General features: G+C 41.0%; 1 protein-coding gene across 1 annotated transcript in view; it reads left to right on the forward strand.

The window, feature by feature from the left end:
* The window catches only part of LOC126355558 (uncharacterized), an 88,987-nt gene that overhangs the window by 31,717 nt on the left and 38,737 nt on the right, over positions 1–18,533 (forward strand). Inside the window, exon 6 of the mRNA XM_050005918.1 lies at positions 15,228–15,458. Coding sequence (XP_049861875.1) covers positions 15,228–15,458 — 231 coding nt within the window. The remainder of the gene's footprint in view (positions 1–15,227; positions 15,459–18,533) is intronic.

Here is an 18,533-nt window from a genome sequence, read left to right on the forward strand (position 1 = left end):
TTTCTTCTCCATGGATTTTAATACCTAATACGAACTTTTCTTTTGTTTCCATTATTGCTCGCTCAATATAGAGAGTGAATAACATCGGGGAGAGGCTACAACCCTGCCTTACTCCCTTCCCAACCACTGCTCCCTTTTCATGTCCCTCGACTCTTACAACTGCCATCTGCCTTCTGTACAAATTGCAAACAGCCCTTCGTTCCCTGTATTTCACCCCTGCTACCTTTAGAATTTGAAAGAGAGTATTCCAGTCAACATTGTCGAAAGCTTTCTCTAAGTCTACAAATGCTAGAAACGTAGGTTTGCCCTTCCTTAATCTATATTCTAAGATAAGTGGTAAGGTCGGTATTGCCTCACGTGTTCCAACATTTCTACGGAATCCAAACTGATCTTCCCCGAGGTCGGCTTCTACCAGTTTTTCCATTCGTCTGTAAAGAATTCGCGTTAGTATTTTGCGCCGGCCGCGGTGGTCTCGCGGTTCTAGGCGCGCAGTCCGGAACCATGCGACTGCTGTGGTCGCAGATTCGAATCCTGCCTCGGGCATGGATGTGTGTGATGTCCTTAGGTTAGTTAGGTTTAAGTGGTTCTACGTTCTAGGGGACTGATGACCACAGCTGTTAAGTCCCATAGTGCTCAGAGCCGTTTGAACCATTTGAACCATTTAGTATTTTGCAGCAGAGACTTATTAAACTGAATGTTCGGTAATTTTCACATCTGTCAACACCTGCTTTCTTTGGGATTGGAATAATTATATTCTTCTTGAAATATGAGGGTATTTCATCTGTCTCATACTTCTTGCTCACCAGATGGTAGAGTTTTATCAGGACTGGCTCTTCCAATGTCGTCAGTACTTCTAATGGAATGTTGTCTACGCCTGGGGACTTGTTTCGACTCAGGTCTTTCAGTGCTCTGTCAAACTCTTCACGCAGTATCGTGTGTCACATTTCATCTTCATCCACATCCTCTTCCATTTCCATAATATTGTCCTCAAGTACATCGCCCTTGTGTAGACCCTCTATATACTCCTTCCACCTATCTGCTTTCCCTCCTTTGCTTAGAACTGGGTTTCCATCTGAGGTCTTGATATTCATACTAGTGGTTTTCTTATCTCCAAAGGTCTCTTTAATTTTCCTGTAGGCAGTATCTACCTTACCCCTCGTGAGATAAGCCTCTACATCCTTACATTTGTGCTCTAGCCATCCCTGCTTAGCCATTTTGCACTTCCTGTCGATCTCATTTTTGAGGCGTTTGTATTCCCTTTTGCCTGCTTCATTTACTGCATTTTTATATTTTCTCCTTTCATCAATTAAATTCAATATTTCTTCTGTTACCCAAGGATTTCTACTAGCCCTTGTCTTTTTACCTACTTCATCCTCTGTCGCCTTCACTACTTCATCCCTCAGAACTACCCATTCTTCTCCTACTGTATTTCTTTCCCCCATACCTGTCAATTGTTCCCTTATGCTCTCCCTGAAACTCTGTACAACCTCTGGTTCTTTCAGTTTATCCAGGTCCCATCTCCTTAAATTCCCACCTTTTTGCAGTTTCTTCAGTTTCAATCTACAGATCATAACCAATAGATCGTGCCCCTGGAAATGTCTTATAATTTAAAACCTGGTTCCTAAATCTCTGTCTTACCATTATACAATCTATCGGAAACCTGTCAGTATCTCCAGGCCTTTTCCACGTATACAACCTTCTTTTATGATTCTTGAACCAAGTGTTAGCTATGATTAAGTTGTGTTCTGTGCAAACTTTTTTCCACTTCTTACCCCCAATCCATATTCACCTAGTACGTTTCCTTCTCTCCCTTTTCCTACTACCGAATTCCAGTCACCCATGACTATTAAATCTTCGTCTCCCTTCACTATCTGAATTATTTGTTTTATTTCATCATACATTTCTTCAATTTCTTTTTCATCTGCAGAGCTAGTTGGCATATAAACTTGTACTACTGTAGTAGGCGTGGGCTTCGTGTCTATCTTGGCCACAATAATACGTTCCCTATGATGTTTGTAGTAGCTTACCCGCACTCCTATTTTTTAATCATTATTAAAGCTACTCCTGCATTACCCCTATTTAATTTTGTATTTATAACCCTGTATTCGCCTGACAAAAAGTCTGGTTCCTCCTGCCAGCGAACTTCACTAATTACTACTATATCTAACTTTAACCTATCCATTTCCCTTTTAAAATTTTCTAACCTACCTGCCCGATTAAGGGATCTGACATTCCACGCTCCGATCCGCAGAACGCCAGTTTTCTTTCTCCCGATAACGACATCCTCTTGGAGATCCGAATAGGGGACTATTTTACCTCCGGAATATTTTACCCAAAAGGACGCCATCATCATTTAACCATACAATAAAGCTGCAAAACAAATGATATTTTTATATTTTCAGAATAAGAGATCTGGAGATCCATTGTTTTGTTGTTGGAGTGTGACATTGTTTCTGTATCAAAAAGGACGTTTTCAAATAACAATTTTGAATCTAAAATACTGTGGTTTGGTAATTAATTGTACAAGAAGACCAACAACTGGTGACCCCGCCGTGATAGCAAAGCAAAAGAAATTTGATAGCAGATAGAGAGAACAGTAATATCCCAGACGGTAACACGAAAATTAAAGTGGACAAAGTTAGTGTGAAACTTCCTCCTTTCTAAACTGAAAAGCTTGATGTATAGTTTTTTCTTGCTGAAGCACAGTTTGCAATATGAAGCAACCAAATTCTATTATTTGTTAGCACAGTGAGAGTCCCGATTTGTCGAAAATGTATGGGATCTCGTGAACAGTGACGAAAACAACAAATATTCTTTAGGTAAAGAAAGTGAAGCACGTCAAATCAAGAAATTAGTTGTCGAATTAGAAATTGGTGATACGAAACCCGGTCAGCTGCTTCGGAAAATGAAAAGTTGTGGAGGAACGAACGTTTCAGATAAATTTTCAAAACTCCCTGGCTAGACTAATTGCCCGATAGTGTCCGAAATATTTTAATAATCTCTGAAGTAAATGTGAACAAACTAGCGCAAATGGCTTATGTGATGATGGAAATGCAAAGCACTCATGGACTTCAATTATATCAACGGAAGTATGCCCTGTGACGCTTGATTCCTCTACTTCGGTGAAAGGTCTTCTAGTAAGGATCGAAGAGCTGGAAACTGAAGTCCGAAAATCCAGGTAGGGGGAGTGACACTACCAGTCGCGAGAACGTTCTCGTAGTAGAGGCCGCAGTTAAGTCGAGATACAGTAGTTCAGGCAAGTAGTTCTATTTTCATTTTCGTTACGGGTGAAAATGCAGACCTGAGAAGTGTCTCCAATCTTGCCAATGGAATAGCGAGGGAAACTCCAGTCGGCAGACACAGTAGCGGCTGAGTGTTCTGAGGCAACGATTATACCAGACAGCCAATATCGACTGTATGTGAGAGGTAAAACTTCAGGGTTGCGTTTTCTGGTTGACAACAGTGCTGATGTTTCCGTTATACCAGCATATCCCAAAAGTAAGGTTATAGAAGCAGACTAAAAACTTTATGATGGCAATAGGTCTGGGATTAAAACTTAGGATCAAAGTTATAGAGTCTTGATTTAGATTTAAAAAGCAGTTTTGAGTGGACTTTCATTGTAGCTAACACAACAAAGGCCCAGACTTCCTTCATCAGTTTGGCTGATTGATTTGGCTTATTGATTTGGCTTATTGTTAGTTGACAGCACCACTCAGTTACATGTGGCTGTGCTGCAATGTGCAGTTGCTTTCTCTGATTCCGTCTCTTCTCTCCATGCTAACTGTAAATATTCTGAACTACTTAAAAAATTTCCTGACCTGACGAAACACACCTTAACGCCGGGTGAAATTAAGCATGATGTTAAATATTTCATTGCAACCAGCAGTGGCCCGCCAGTGTACTCAAAATCTCGCAGATTAGATCCACATAAACTAAAGTTGGCTAAACAAGAATTCCAGTTCCTAATGAATTATGATATAATTTGCCCGTCAAAATCCCAGTGAACTAGTCTACTGCACATGGTAAAAACGACGAATGATCAGTGGCGCTTTTGTGGAAACCACCGGTGCCTTAATGACCGAACCCTTCTTGACCGCTATCCAAATCCTCACACAAATTATGTAAAATCTATCCTTGCAGGGAGTAAAATATTTTCTGAAGTCGATTTTCTCAAAGCTGTGATGGCACCTTTTGGACTTTATGAATTCAATTTCATGCCGTTTGACCTCAGGAATGCACCCAGAATCTTTCAGATGTTTATTAATGACGTTTTGACAGTTTTAGATTTCTGTTTTGCATAATTAGGTGATGTAATGATAACTTCTAGCTCACCAGAAGAACAAACTCAACATTTAACTATCCTGTTTTAACAATTGAACAAATTTGATTTAAGGGTTAATGTTGGAAAATCCGTGCTTGGAGTTCAAGAAAATAATTTTCTAGGTCATGTGACTACTCCGAAAGGTATCAAATCAGACCCGAAACAAGTAAAATGATAACTAATTTCAAACTTCCAGGAACTGTCAGAATTACCTTGTTCCCTTGGCATACTGTGTTTTTCCAAAGGCATTTGGAACATGTCGCAGAACATCAAGCTATTTTAAATGATTACTTGATGAATACCTAGAAAAACGACAAAAGAAGCATACTGTGGACAAAAGACGCAATAGAAGTGTTTGAGAAGTGCAAAGTGGATCTTTCAAACGCAGTTCTTTTTACAGTCTTTGTAGATGCTACAACAGAAAGAAGAAGGAACATGGAAACCAAATGCTTTCTACTCAAAAAAGTTCTCGTCATCTCAGAAGAAATATTTAACATACGATAGGGAACTTCACAGCATGTACACGGTAATGAGGTATTTTAAGTACGTTCTTGAAGGACGTTCGTTTGCAGTGTAAACTGACCATGCTTCTTTGAAACGTGCTTTTAAACAAGGTAACGATAAAGCAAACCGTATGGAGTTGCATCACCGACAGTTCGTATCACAATTTAAGACAGATACCAAACAAATTTCCCGAAAAGAAACTAGTGTATCTGACAACCTATCCAGACTGATAAGGAGAAGATAGTAGATGCTCAAGAGAGTGATGAAGAACTCTAGAAATCCCTGGTGGAAGATTATTATGGAGTGATGTATCAACAAGTAACATCCTACCTCATATACCTCAACAATTAAGATATTCTATTTTTCAGTATTACCACAGTATGGTAAAATCTGGTATTAAGCCTTCTGTGAAATTACTCACGTGCAAATTTATTTGGTCAAACTTAAAAGAAGCTATCCCTAAGTGAGCGAAATCGTCCATAGCAAGAAAAAGAATGAAGTGACTAGACATTCTAAATCTGATCCTCTCTAAGATGAATTCATATACCCTTTAACGTGCATCGATCGGTTCAGTAACTGGACAGAAGTCATTCTAAGACGTGATGTTCGAGCAGAAACCGCGGCAAGAGCATTTTGTACCTCTTGGGTTACTAGATTTGGAGCACTTCTACATTTACATCTACGTGATTACTCTGCTATTCACAATAAAGTGACTGGCAGAGGGTTCAATGAACGACCTTCAAGCTGTCTCTCTACCGTTCCAATCTCGAACGGCACTCGGAAAAAACGAGCACTTAAATTTTTCTGTACAAATCCTGATTTCTCTTATTTTATCGTGATGATCATTTCTCTCTATGTAGGTGATTGCCAACAGAATGTTTTCGCAATCGGAGGAGAAAACTGGTGATTGAAATTTCGTGATAAGATCCCGTCGCAACGAAAAACGTCTTTGTTTTAATGATTGACACTCCAATTCACGTATCATGTCTATGGCACTCTCTCCCCTATTTCGCGATAATGCAAAACGAGCAGCCCTTCTCTGAACTTTTTCAATATCATCCGGATGCCACACCGCACAGCAATACTCCAGAATAGGGCGGACAAGTGTAGTGAAAGCAGTCTCTTTAGTAGATCTGTTGCACCTTCTAAGTGTTCTTCTGCCAATGAATCGCAGTCTTTGGTTTGCTCTACCCACAACATTTCCTATGTGGTCGTTCCAATTTAGGTTATTTGTAATTGTAATCCCTAAGTATTGAGTTGAATTTACAACCTTCAGATTTGTGTGACTTATCGCGTAATCGAAATTTAGCGGATTTCTTTTAGTACTCATGTGAATAACTTCACACTTTTCTTTATTGAGGGTCAATTGCCACTTTTCGCACCAGACACATATCTTATCTAAATCATTTTGCAATTTGTTTTGATCATCTGGTGACTTTACAAGACGGTAAATGACAGCATCATCTGCAAACAATCTAAGACGGCTATTCAGATTGTCTCCTATGTCGTTAATGTATATCAGGAACAATAAAGGGCCTATAACACTTCATTGGTGAACGCCGGATGTTACTTCTGTTTTACTTGATGACTTTCCGTCCATTGCTACGAACTGTGACCTTTCTGACAGGAAATCAGGAATCCAGTCTCATCAATGAGGCGATATTCCATAGGCATGCCCTTTGTTTAGAAGACGCTTGTTAGGAACGGTGTCGAAAGCCTTCTGGAAATCTAAAAATAGTGACTGACCAAGGAGCACAGTTCGAATAAGAGCTGTTCCATCCATTAGCTAAGATTTGTGGTTCTAAATTAACTCAGACTACAGCGTACAAACCTCAGTCAAATGGAAAAGCAGAGAGATTCCATCGAACATTGCAGGCAGCCATCAGAGAGTAAATTGTAAAAATAAAAGGAGTAATATAATTCCAACAATTCTCCTAGAACTGCGTTGCTGTATGACAGAAGAAAATAGCTCAACCGCTGCGGAGCTGTTGCATGACACAACCCTAATATTGCCTGCTGATTTCATTGTAAGGTCAGAAAATAAACTGTAAGTAGATCTACCAGCATTAACTTCTCAGTTACGTCAACATATAGGTAAACTATGCCCTTTAGAATTTTCCAACAAGATAAAGTAAACACCATTTGTTAGTAAAGATCTGCATAATACAATTCGTGTATTTGTGATGAGTGAAAAAATGAAAGCCAAACTAGTGCTTACCTATGAAGGCCCCTGTGAAGTCCTGGAGCGAAAACCAAAATATTTCACTCTAAAAACTAAGGATGTGCCAACGAACATCTCATTTGCTAGATGGAACCCTTCTAAGTCTATGTGAACTCATACTCAAGTATTCTACAGGATAACCTATAGAGCACTCTTCCAGTGAGAGAGTCAGGCAGCGGCGACCTGCCGAGAGGAAAAGCAGAAACAGGGAAGCAACCAATTTTGTGACCTTTACGAGTTCCTAACCAGGAGGGAATTGAATAATTTCATCTGTGTGCTTTGATAGTTTAGTTTCTTGAGTTTCTACGTGTTAATTTAATATCTAATAGGCACAGTTCTCGCATTTTTGGTTCCGTCGGTAATTAAACCGATTTTGTGACATATTACAAGTTCCAAATCAGCAGCGAATTATTTAGTCTCACCTGAGTACTTCGGTAGTTCAGTTTTTGAATCTAATTTGTTAGACACAGCTCTTGCGTTTTCATCAACGTCTACAGTATAGTTCCGCATCACGTGCCAATAGTCCATTTATCTGGGTAGTGTAGTTCTCCACGGCCTTTAGTATGGATGGGGGCTGTGATTGTTGTGTACGGATGCGACCCGGGTTGGTGACACTCTGCTCTCAGCTTCAGGCTGTGATGCCTCGGTTACACAGCTTGAAGCTGCAGTGGGTGTGGATCACTTGTTGTTGGCCGGTCGTGGCGATCCAACGGACATCCAGCACGTCCGAGTCCTCCGATCAGTCCTCATCGGTGACCAGACCGGTTACTGCTCGCACTGAGGTTGAGCCCTCACCCGTGGTCGAGTGGGAGGTCGCCTCAGGGCGTAGCAGGTGGCGAAAGACTTCGTAGGGGGCCACACGTAAGGCCTCCCCGATTCGCCTTCAACTAGGTTCCAGGTGCTGTCTGCGGCTGACACTGCCGCTCAGCCAGATGCAGTCGCCTGTCCTGTTTCAGAGAAAACCTCTCAGCTTGCAAGATCCGAGCAGGCACAGAGGGTGGATTATTGGTAGTTGGGAGCTCCATCGTTAGGGCCCTCTTAGGAACATGGCTGCCAAGGCTGGCAAGAAAGCCAATGCGCACTCCTTATGCATACCGGATAGAGTCATTCCAGAAGTGGAACGGGTCCTTCCGGATACCATGAAGGGCACAGGATGCAGCCAACTGCAGATGGTGGCTCACGTCGGTACCAATGACGTGTGTCATTTTGTATCGGAAGAGATTCTCTCTGGTTTCGAGCGGCCAGCAGAAGTGGCAAAGGCTGCCAGTCTTCCTTTCGAGACGAAAGCAGAGCTGACCATTTTCAGCATAGTTAACAGCACTGAATGCGGACCTCTGGTGTAGATCGAGTTGAGGGTCTGAATCAGAGGCTCTAACGGTTCTGCAACCATATAGGCTGCAGATTCCTCAACTTGCGTGTGGTTGGGTTTCTGCTGAGTAGGTCAGGAGTCCACTACACGCAGGAGGCGGCTACACGGTTAGCAGGGGCTATGTGGCGTGGAGTGCGTGGTTCTTTAGGTTAGAGGTCTCGGGAAAAAACAAAAGGGCTTCAGTCACAAAGGGTGCAAGCCAAAACAGGAAGATCATAGATACAGGAACCATCGGTATAACTGTTGTTAACTGTCGTAGCTGTGTTGGGAAAGTACCAGAGCTCAAAGTGCTAATAGAAAGCACCGATTCTCAAACCGTTATAGGCACTGAAAACTGGATAAGTCCTGAGATAAGTTCATCTGAAATTTTTTTGACGAACCTAACGGTGTTCCGAAAGGTTAGGCTAAACACAGTTGGTGGTGGCGTGTTTGTTGCTGTCAGAAGTAGATTAACTTGTTGCGAAATTGAAGTAGATAATTCCTATGAGTTAGTATGACCAGAGGTCATTCTTGGTAACGGGAATAAAATAATAATTGGATTCCTTTACCGACCTCCGAATTGCTGAAAGGTTAAAAAAACTGAGTTTGATTTCAAACACATACAACTATAGTTGGTGGTGACTTCAATCTACCCTTGTTCAGTTAGGAGGTACGCATAAAACATCATCAAAAATTGTGCTAAAGGCATTCTCTGAAAATTATTTCGAGCAGTCAGTTCACGAGCCAATGCGAATAGTAAATGGTTATGCAAACACACTTGACCTCTTAGCAACAAATAACCCTGAGCAAATAATGAGCATCAAAGCGGATATAGGGAGAAGTGAACACAGGGTTGTAGTAGCGAGACTGACTTTTGTAACCCCCAAATCCTCCAAAAATAAGCAAAAATATGCCTATACAAAAAACATAAAAATTTACTTGACGCCTTCCTGAGAGACGATGTCAAAAATTAACAGTGTAAGTGTAGACCAGATGTGGCTTAAATTCAGAGAAATAGTATCGGCAGCAACTGAAAGATTTGCACGAAATAAATTAACAAACGATGGAGCTGATCCTCTTTGGTACACAAAACGGGTTATAACACTGTTTCAGAAACAAAACAAAAAAATGCCAAATTTAAACGGACGTAAGATCTCCAAGACTGGCGATCTTTTACAGAAGCTCGAAATTTAGTGCGGACTTCAGTACGAGGTACTGATGCTAGTTCCCACAACGAAATTATGTCTCGAAACCTAGCAGAAAATCCAGGAGATTCTAGTCGTATGTAAAATACGCTGGCGACAAGACACAATCAATGCCTACTCTGCGCCATAGCAACGGAACTACTATCGAATACAGTGCTGACAAAGCAGAGTCACTGAACACAACCTTCCTTAATCCCCTCACGAAAGAAGACGAAGTAAATATTCTAGTATTCGAATCAAGAACAGCTGCCAACATGAGTAACGTAGAAGTAAATATCTTCGCAGTGGTGAAACAACTTCAATAACAAAAGCAAGTCTTCCGGTCCAGACTATATACCAGTTAGCTTCTTTTCAGAGTATGCTGACACAATAGCTCCATACTTAACAATCATATACAACCGTTCTCTCTATGAAAGTTCCTTACCCAAACACTGGAAAGTTGCACAGGTCAACCCAAAATTCAAGAAAGGTAGTAGGAGTCATCCGCTGAATTATTGACCCATATCATTAATGTTGATATGTAGCAATATTTTGGACCATATACTGTGTTCGAAAATTATGAATTACCTCGAAGAAAGCGGTCTATTGACACACAATCAACATGGGTTTAGAAAACATCGTTCCTGTGAAACACAACTAGCTCTTTATTCACATGAAGTGTTGAGTGCTATTGACAAGGGATTTCAGATCGATTCCGTACTTCTGGATATCCGTAAGGCTTTTGACACTGTATCACACAAGCGGCTTGTAGTGAAATTTCGTGCTTATGGAATATCGTATCAGGCATCTGATTGGATTCCTGATTTCCCGTCAGAGACGTAGCAGATCGGAGCAGTTGACGGAAAGTCATCGAGTAAAAGAGAAGTGATTTCTGGCGTTCCCAAAGGTTGTATTATAGGCCCTTTGCTGTTCCTTATCTATATAAACGATTTAGGGTATAATTTGAGCAGGTGTCTTAGGTTTTTTGCAGATGAAGCTGTCGTTTATCGACTAATACAGTCATCAGAAGCTCAAAACAAATTGCAAAACGATTTAGAAAAGATATCTGTATGATGCGAAAATTGGCAGTTGACCCTAAATAACGAAAAATGTGAGTTCATCCACATGAGTGCTATAAGGAATCCGTTAAACGTAGGCTACACAATAAATCAATAAAATATAAAGGCCGTAAATTCAACTAAGTATCTAGGAATTACAGTTAGGAACGACTTCAGTTGGAAGGAACACAGAAAGTGTTGTGGGTAAGGCTAACCAAAACTTGCGTATTACTGGAAGGACACATAGAAAATGTAAGAGATCTACTAAAGAGACTATCTACACTATGCTTGTCCTTCCTCTTTTAGAATATTGCCGTGAGGTGTGGCATTCTTACCACACAGGACTGACGGAGTGAATCGAGAAAATTCAAAGAAGGCCAGCATGTTTTGTACTATCGCAAAATATGGCACAGTGTTACTGAAATGATACAGGTTTAGGGGTGGGCATCATTAAAACAGAGACGTTTTTCATTGAGACGGTATCTTCTAACGAAATTTCAATCACCAACTTTCTCCTCTGAACGCAAAAATATTTTGTTGATGCCGACGTACAAAGGGAGAAGCAATCACCATAATAAAATGAGGGAAATCAGAGCTCTCACGGAAAGATATAGGTGTTCGTTTTTTCCGCTCGCTGTACGAGGTTGGAATAATAGCGAATTGTGAAGGTGGTTCGATGAACCCTCTTCCAGGCACTTAAATGTGGTTTCCAGTGTATCCATGTATATTTAGATGCAGAAATGATTTGTCCACACCTCCAACAGTCTCACCAAAGTTCAAGTAATTGACTTACAAACTGATGGGAAGGGGATGGTGTAGGATTGTGTTTATGTTCATAACCTACAATTCTGTAAATAACTGTTCTTTGTGTCAACTTTATTTCTCTTTTCAAAACAAATGACATTTTGAAACGTACAGAGTGAGACATCCGGAGTTCAGTTGTTTTGTTGTTGGAGTGTGATACTGGTCCTGTAACAAAAAAGGATGTTTTCAAATAATAAATTTGAATCTAAAATACTGTCTTTTTGTGATTAACTGTACAAGAACACCAACAGTTAGTCTCATTTCGAAATCAACACAGGTAATCACAAGAGTCTGTCGGCAACTTCCTGCAATTATCATGACATTCAAAACATAAAATTCCAAAGGCAAATAAAGTAACGCAAGAAAATAAGAAGAACGTGGGGAACTTCTTAAAGAAACATTATGGGGACCATTGGAGGAACATCATGTTGGTTAAATTTTACAGAAATGTTACTGATGGAAGTGAGAAAGCAGAAGAATGTGTTGACACGCAGTGCTGTGAGCCACAGAAGAAAGAAAAAAAGTCTTCATATAAATAATTTTATTCAGTGATAGGTGAATGAGTACACTGCTTCCTAAGAGCTTCCTATGAACTATTTTCATGCTGTAATTCAATTATGTACAAACAAAACTCATATCACTTCTGTAATGTCCTGCGTTTTTCAGTAAATTAGAGGGGGTATTTTGCCTGAAAAGTAGATTTATTCTTGAAACTAAATGTTTTATTGACAAATAATGTTGTTGTTAGTGCTTGAGTTGGGATCCAGTTGCACTCTATCCGTGACCAAGAGTCAAAATGAACCTTCCCAAAAATTATTCTCCTTCAGTTCGTGAGTATATCAACCAGGTGTGGCTCTACTCATTCACTAGGTAATATGCGGGTTCAAACTTTAATATCATTCATCAGTTCTATGTATTGTTTTTGAGTTCAGCTGGAATCGATTTTTTGTGTCTACTGACAGATCATGTTTTTGGATAAAGTGTGATTTGATTCCAGGCTATTCATTTATTCCACCCTTAGCTTTACTCTTGATCCACATAGTACCTTTATAAACTTCAAGCTGTCAAAGTGACAAGATAGCATTTGCGAACCAAAACCAATAGAAAACACAAATCTAAGAATGCTGTCATTGCAGTATGTGAGAGATAGTTTTCTAGTGCACATAGATGTACTTAAAATACTTTTACATACATTGCATTTCTATTTGTGGAGACAATGTAATATATTCTGTTTTGTACAGAACAACCAAATCGCTTGAGAATGACCTAGAACACTGAAACTAGTTGTGAACAAATGAAATTATTGCAGCAAGAGTGAAAAATGGAACTTTCTATTAATAAATTCTTGCTATGATACCAGCTATGAATTAAAGGTATGATAAAATGTCGCAAATTTCCTTGAGCCGGATTGGAATGCTTATAACGACATTCATGACATATGGATTTAATGCTTACTTTGTGTACTCAGTAAATCCCAGTTCGAATACAAACCAATTGATGAGAAGGAGGGTATGTCAGGAAGGATTTGGGAAGTTACTCATACAGAAACATGTTTGCTTTCAAGAACGGACAAATTATTGAGTTTCTGGAGAATAACCAACAACCTACTATTTCGGTGTAGACACGCATGTCAACAGCAAAACCTGCACTGACAATTCTGACCATCACTGACAGTCAGACCAACATTTTTGTGTGGAAACTGCAACAGATATATTTGTAAGGCTCGAGCCCGTCTAAACTGTAAGAAACGTCTAGCATCATTGTGTTGAAAATTTGTTTCTCATGGATTGTTGTGCCCACAGTTTCCTTATGCTGAAACTGCGGATGTATTATGAAAAAATTACGCTATAATAATAATGTAATTAACTTTTGTTCTTCACTGACTAAATACACAAATCAAAAAATTAAAAAACGTCGTATTCATTTACACAAAGAGATTGTTAAACTCTTGTTCTTCACTGACTATAAATACACACATCCAAAAAAGTTAAGCATCACCCCGGTTCTCAGAACTCCTGAAGATAACGTTGTATCACAGACACAGTCCCTTTCAGTGTTCAGAGATGTCACTAAACCGGCCCAAAGGCGTAAGCAACCACACACGAGCAGCGCCTATTGGACGAAGGGGATCCGACAGCCGATCAGTTCCAGCCATTCAACCAGGAAGGAGGTACTCGGCTCGTGTTGTCTGAAGTTCAATCATGCGTAGACGGGCAATACCTCGGTTCGATCTCGTCCGCATTGTTACTTGGTGCCAGGAAGGGCTCTCAACAACGGACTTCGGTGTCCAGGCGTGTGGGAGTAAACCAAAGCGATGTCATTCGGACATGGAGGAGATACAGAGAGAGACCGGAACTGCCGATGGCGTGCCTCGCTCAGGCCGCCAAAGGACTACACTGGATGACCGCTACCTACGGATTATCGCTCGGAGGAATCCTGACAGCAACGCCACCATGTTGAATAATGCTTTTCGCGTAGCCACAGGACGTCGTGTTACGACTCAAACTGTGTCCAATAGGCTGCATGATTCGCAACTTCACGTCCGTTCCGAGGTCCATCTTTGCAACCACAACATTATACAGCGCGGTACAGATGGGCGCAACAACATGCCGAATGTATCGCTTAGGATTGACATCACGCTCTCTTCACCGATGAGTGTCGCATATACCTTCAACCAGACAATCGTCAAAGACGTGTCTGGAGGCAACCCGGTCAGGCTGAACGCCTTAGACATACTGTCCAGCGAGTGCAGCTAGATGGAGGTTACCTGCTGTTTCGGGGTGGCATTATGTGGGGCCGACATACGCCGTTGATGTTCATGGAAGGCACCGTAACGGCTGTACGATACGTGAATACCATCCTCCGACCGATAGCCATATTGGCAGCATATTGGCGAGGCATTTGTCTTCATGGACGACAATTCGCGCCCCCATCGTGCACATCTTATGAATGACTTTCTTCAGGATAGCGACATGTGTTCTCCAGACATGAACGCTATCGAACATGCCTGGGATAGATTGAAAAGGGCTGTTTATGGACGATGCGACCCACCAACAACTCTGACGGATCTACACCGAATCGCCGATGAGGAGTGGGACAGTCTGGACCTAGTGCCTTGGTGGACTTGTGGATAGTATGCCACGACGAATACAGGCATATATCTACGCAGGAGGACGTGCTGCTGGGTATTAGAGGTACCGGTGTGTACAGCAATCTCGACCACCAGCTCTGAAGGTCTAGCTGTATGGTGGTACAACATGCAATGTGTGGTTTTCATGAGCAATAAGAAGGGCGGAAATGATGTTTATGTTGATCTCTTTCCAATTTTCTGTGCAAGTTCCGGAACTCTCGGAACCGAGGTGATGCAAAACTTTTTTTGATGTGTGTACTTATAAATTTATTTTCTAGTTTTCGTCTAATTTTTACAGTTTGGGTCACGTTGACCTGAAGAAAATATCCATAAATTAAATTCGCACAGAACAAGATGGTAAAATTTCACTGTGTCACTATACATTACTATTTCCTGGGCCTGATATTCTTCTCTCATATATATGTAAGGCGTTTGTATGGCGCAACGCGAATATCCATAGAAATGTGTAACACAACATCCGCATTGCATAATCGATTGCTCACATTCTCGACTGATCTCGCAGCACTTAAATTTTCATCTTAAGTTACAAAACTAGAAATTATTTGCCTAATATGTAGTCAGCGGAATATTTGATTGTGTGCAAGGGATTAATGACATCAGCGTATTCTGATATTAACGCTGTTGCTACTTTTGCAGGTGTCTTCCACGGAGATAAAAACGTCTGGCAGAAGCCTGCTGAGCCGGATGGTAAACGCCCTGCTGTCCAGCTCCAGCACCACAGAATCTGTTTTAGAAACAAGGGCATCCGACGAAGTTTCTAAAGCTCACAGTGACGCTGTCGTACCCAGTACGGCAGAAATAGAGCACACCAAAGACAAGCAAGACACACCTACCCTCAGTTCTGATCATTCAGATCACGCTTGCAGTGTACGTCTGTCAGATTCTGTTCATTATATGCTCGTATTAATTTGGAACTTTTTTTACTACTCTTCTATGGATAAAATGGATAATTATTAGGACAAGGCAGAAGGTAACGTTTTGTTTTTTAAGATTCATTTTGAGTAACAAAATCTCCACCAGTCTCTATGTCCTTGTCTCATATTTCCGCAAGATCTATGACTGTTCCTTGGTTAAGCATTGTGGCATCATGCATATCCAGTCTTGCACCGTCTTTGTAACCTCGTTTTCCGACGAAAACAGGTATTCCTTTATCGGACAAAAAGGATGAAAATCATTTGCAGATAGGTCATAACTATACGGTTGGTATCCCAGAAACTTAAAACAAAGATTTTGAACGCAGTGAACTGTTTTCAGAGCTGTCTGAGGGCGGGCGCTTTTCCGATCCACAATACTTTTGAAAGCCTCCCTCTCCTCTCCTTTTTGATCTTGGGTTTCAAATCTCGCACTAGCTCTGTGGTAGCTGCCGCTATTCACTGTTTAATCTTTATGGATGTAATTACTCATCAATGGAGCGTTCATATCCCAACAGACTTTTATCGACAACTTTTCTACAGTAGTTTGGTTTTTTAATTTTTTGTTACAGGCAAAGAAGAGTGTTTTCAAAGCATGTTCTGCTTCCTGCTCTGTCGTTCGTGGCGATGAACCGAAACCCTCCAGCTGCCATTATGCTTCTGAGAAGGTATTTTCCTTCCTTTTCAAAACGACAAAAAATGATATTTCGACATTTTCAAAAGTTCCTCTTTGTGCTTGTCAATTGACGTGGTATCCAACGAACAAATCAGATGTATGAATTAAAAGCTCAGATGAGAAACCAGTGCTAAGCAAGCAAGAGAAAACTGAAAAGTGGAACGAATATATGGATGGCTTTATAAGAAGTCACGAACTACAGAACAATATTATAGAAAAAAAGGAAGTAGGTGAAGAAGAAATGGAAGATGTGACTTTGCAAGAAGAATTTGACAGAGCACTGAGAGATCTAAGTGGAAGCAAGGGCACTGGATTAAACGAAATTCCATCGGAATCATTAAGATCTTTGGCAGAGCCAGCCATGACAAATTTTTCCACCTACTATGCAAGATATGTGAGGCAGGTAAAATAGCCGCAGATTTAAAGAAGAAGGCAATAATTCAAGTTCTAAAGAATCCAAGTTCTCACAGGTATGAATACTACCTCACCGACGGTTTTTAAAGTCATACATGCAAAATATCGACAGAAATTATTTACAGAAAAATGGGGAAACTGGTAGAAGACTATATCGCTGATGGCCAGTTTGGATTCCAGAGAAATGTAGGAACACGCGAGGCCGTACTAAACCTACGACTTCATTTGGAAGATAGGTTAAGGAAAGGCAAACCTATGTTTTTAGTATCTAGAGATTTGCAGAAAGCGTTTGATAATGCTGAATTTGTGAACGCAGCAGCGGTCTTTTTTTTTTTTTTTTAAAAAAAAAGAAAAGATCAGGAAGCGAAATAATCTACAACTTACACAGGAACCAGACTGCAGTTACAAGAGTCGGGGGACATAGGGTCATGAAAGAGAAGCTGTGGTTCAGAAGGAAGTCAGACAAAGGGTTTTAGCCTATCTCTGATGTTAATCAATCTGTATATTGAGCAAGCAGTAAAGAAAACTAAAGCAATTGAAGTTGCTGAGGACATTGTGATTCTTTCAGAGACGGAAAAGGACGTGGAAGAACAGTTGAACGGAATGGATAGTGCCTCACATAAAAAGGGTACTAACAGCCGTAATGCTTCCTAAAATTTTATTAGTGAAGTAACCAGTTTCGACGCTTAATTAGCGTTTTCGTCAGGCCTCTGTGCGAAAAAAGTTTTCGTCGTACATTTGGTGTGTACACGTAGAACCAGTAGGAGTCAGCGGTACCCGGTCCAGTATACAGGGTGTTACATAAGGTACGGCCAAACTCTCAGGAAACATTCTTCACACACAAATAAAGAAAAGATGTTATGTGGACATGTGTCCGGAAACGCTTAATTTCCATGTTAGAGGTCATTTTAGTTTCGTCAGTATGTGCTGTACTTCCTCGATTCACCGCCAGTTGGCCCAATTGAAGGAAGGTAATGTTGACTTCGGTGCTTGTGTTGACATGCGACTCATTGCTCTACAGTACTAGCATCAAGCACATCATTGCTCTACACATCAGTACGTAGCATCAACAGTTTAGTGTTCATCACGAACGTGGTTTAGAAGTCAGTGGAATGTTTACAAATGCGGAGTTCGCAGATGCCCAATTGATGTATGGATTAGCACGTGGCAATAGCCGTGGCGCGGTACGTTTGTATCGAGACAGATTTTCAGAACGAAGGTGTCCCGAGAGGAAGACGTTCGAAGCAATTGATCGGCGTCTTAGCTAGCACGGAACATTCCAGCCTATGACTCGCGACCGGGGAAGACCTAGAATGACGAGGACACCTGCAATGGACGAGGCAATTCTTCGTGCAGTTGACGATAACCCTAATGTCAGCGTCAGAGAAATTGCTGCTGTTCAAGGTAACGTTGACCACATCACTGTATGGAGAGTGCTACGGGAGAACCAGTTGTTTCCGTACCATGTACAGCGAGTGCAGGCACTATCAGCAGCAGATTGGCCTCCACGGGTACACTTCTGCGAATGGTTCATCCAACAATGTGTCAATCCTCATTTCAGGGCAAATGTTCTCTTTACGGATGAGGCTTCATTCCAACGGGATCAAATTGTAAATTCTGACAATCAACATGTGTGGGCTGACGAGAATCCGCACGCAATTGTGCAGTCACGTCAACACAGATTTTCTGTGAACGTTTGGGTAGGCAATGTTGGTGATGTCATGATTGGGCTCCATGTTCTTCCATCTACGCTCAATGGATCACGTTATCATGATTTCATACGGGATACTCTACCTGTCCAGCTAGAACATGTGCCTTTACAAGTACGACACAACATGTGGTTCATGCACGATGGAGCTCTTGCACATTTCAGTCGAACCTACATTAAGTTGAAATGCATCAAAACAATCATATTGATGTACGGATCAAAAGCGTATGAAC

Source organism: Schistocerca gregaria, chromosome 3, assembly GCF_023897955.1.
Source record: "Schistocerca gregaria isolate iqSchGreg1 chromosome 3, iqSchGreg1.2, whole genome shotgun sequence".
Classification (NCBI taxonomy): domain Eukaryota; kingdom Metazoa; phylum Arthropoda; class Insecta; order Orthoptera; family Acrididae; genus Schistocerca; species Schistocerca gregaria.